The sequence below is a fragment of the Coniophora puteana genome, assembly GCF_000271625.1.
Source record: "Coniophora puteana RWD-64-598 SS2 unplaced genomic scaffold CONPUscaffold_113, whole genome shotgun sequence".
In the NCBI taxonomy this organism is placed as follows: domain Eukaryota; kingdom Fungi; phylum Basidiomycota; class Agaricomycetes; order Boletales; family Coniophoraceae; genus Coniophora; species Coniophora puteana.
The window spans coordinates 299-2,734 of NW_006913165.1; the positions used below are offsets into that span (position 1 = coordinate 299).

Below are 2,436 nucleotides of genomic sequence, written 5' to 3' on the forward strand. Positions count from 1 at the left end.
TACTAGGTTGTATCGAGAGTGGTATCAGATTGACTAGTATTCCTAAGGTAGGACTAGCTTATGTTACATGGGCGAGCAGAGCGAGCCTTATATACAAAGATACGAATGCGCACAGACCAGTTTCCCGATATATCGTACAAGTTAGAGGTCCTGCCTCTTTAGGTAAGAGAAGAAAAAGCGTGTCATAACATAACCCCCTCTGTAGATTCGAGATGACTCGATCTCGATCTACTCACATGCTTCTAACTCGGGCATGTCCTCGTCATCAGATATCTCGTAAGGGGCGGCCTCGGGTTCCTTGGGAACCATAACCACGTCATCCACATACCGAAGTTCCCTCTCAGACTCCTTCCTTGCCAACTCCTCGCGCCACCGATCGAAACTCTTGCTAATCTCCCCCCGGATCATCTCTATCGCCGATTTGTGCCGATTCTCCTCCCTTCCTTCGACTTCCGACCATACTTCGAAGTTGTTGATCATGTTGCCGACCTCGTTGACTGCGGTGTCCATGGCGAGGTGGTCAGCAGCGCTGTGACAGGTGCGGTTCCAGCGGTGAATGGGGCGCGTACCGGTCCCGCTCCCCGGCATGACGATCTCCTCCCCTGGGGTCTGCCAACTCCTGTCCTGATCATCCTCCCCTGCGTTCCACCCTGATGCCGCCACCCTCTCCGGAGACCACGGGTCACCCCCTTCCACCGTTTCCCATCCTGCGGGGGTTGCCGGCTCGTCGGTGGTGGGATAGACCCGACGAGGTCGGTTATGCTCGGGGCAGTTGGCGGTCCTGTGCCCGGGTGCCATGCGCCAGCACTTGCGGCAGAGGCGGTCCGGGCAGTAGCGTTGGCGATGTCCTTCCTTCTTGCAGAACCAGCACTTAAGTGGTTGTACCGGACGAGGGAAAGGGTAGGGGGTCCTGGGTCGGTCCTGACGACGACGGATCTCTGCGGGGAGATGGCGAGGCGCTGGGAAGTAGGATGAATTTGAATTAGCGCTGTCGTTGTGATGGTGGGTGTGAATACCCCTACCAGTGTCTCGGGGCCTTGGTTCGGCTGGCCTGGGAGCCAGGTTGATGGTGCGGTTGCGAGGGTCATTGAGGACCTTGGTTGCCGCCCCGATGCGCTGGTTGTCCAGTTGGCCAACGAAGTGTTCGATGTCGAAGGCCGAGAGGATTCTGATGATCCCCTGCTTGATGTGCCAGAGGTCCTGTATGGTTTTGAACTTGGCGTTGACGACCGCGTCGTAGTTGCTGCTGTCGACTTCGCGGATGCGGGTGTCGGTTTCGTCAAGGTGGTTGAGGAGGGTGCCGATGATGACCCCCACCGTAGTGTGAGGGCTGTCGGAGAGGTTGGCGAGGACAGCCAGGGACTTGGCGGGGTCGTCAAAAACGGTGCGGAGGGCGGAGTAGCCCAGGTGGGCGTTCTCGTCGTCAGGAGAGCGGATGAGGAGCATGTCGTGGAGTGAGGTCTTGTTGTAGGTGGCGTCCCGGCCGTGCCTGTTGATGGTGACGGTGTCGTTGTTGACGAAGGACATGATGTAGGAAGACATAGTTTGTTAAGTTGGATGGTGGGTTGGTAGCTGTTTAGATTGCTGGTTCGTCTCGTTTGTCTGGTCTCTCTTTTATACTGTTGAAGGAGCTCCTTTGCGTGTCTCTCTAGTTCAGTTTCGGTAACCCATTCATTTTCTGACGAGGGTTCTCCTTTCCATTTCACCTTGTATTCTGCTTTGCCTCTGTTCAATCGCGATCCTACTATGGTTTCAACCTCGAATTGCTCTTCCCCATCTATGATTTCAGGTGGTGGGAAAGGGAAATTGGGTCCGTGTTCCCTTGTCTCACGTTCTGTCATTAGTAATGAGGCGTGGAAGACGTTGTGGATTTTCCATGCGTCTGGCAACTTTAATTTGTATGTGATCGGAGATAGGACTTCTATGATTTTGAATGGTCCTTCCCGTTTGGGTGCAAGCTTCCGGTTATCGTACTTTAGTTTCAAGTTTCTCCCTTCTAGCCAAACTTTGTCTCCTTTTTCCCATGGGATAAACTTGGACTGTATTCGTTCGCTCATGACTTTTCTTGATAGGTCTAGAGCTGCCGACGCTTCTTCCCGTGCTTTTTCAAGAGCTGCTATTCTTTCTTCTACTGCTGGTATTTTGGTTTTAGTTCTCACAGTGGGAATATTTTCGGGATGGTAACCAAACATGAGATAGAACGGAGTTTGTTTGGTTGCCGTGTGGACATTGTTATTGTGAGCGAATTCCGCCATGGTTAAGCTTTTTGCCCATGCGTGTGCTCTTCCTTGGCAGTATATTCTTAGATAGGTTTCGACTTCTTGATTCACGCGTTCAGTTTCTCCATCGGATTGGGGATGGTACGCGGTTGACAGGGAGATGTCGTATCCTAATAGTTTCCCCAGTTCTTTCGCAAACTTTGATGCGAATTGGGGG

The 2,436-nt window shown here is 52.9% G+C and overlaps 1 protein-coding gene across 1 annotated transcript; it reads right to left on the reverse strand.

Annotated features, from left to right (window-relative positions):
- Positions 1–228: 228 nt before the first annotated feature.
- On the reverse strand, positions 229–1,542 carry CONPUDRAFT_160712 (uncharacterized protein; the record flags this gene model as incomplete). The annotated part of the gene is made up of 1 exon (XM_007777846.1): positions 229–1,542. The coding sequence occupies one exon, from the start codon at positions 1,540–1,542 to the stop codon at positions 229–231; it is 1,314 nt and encodes a 437-aa protein (XP_007776036.1).
- Between the last annotated feature and the right edge of the window lie 894 nt (positions 1,543–2,436).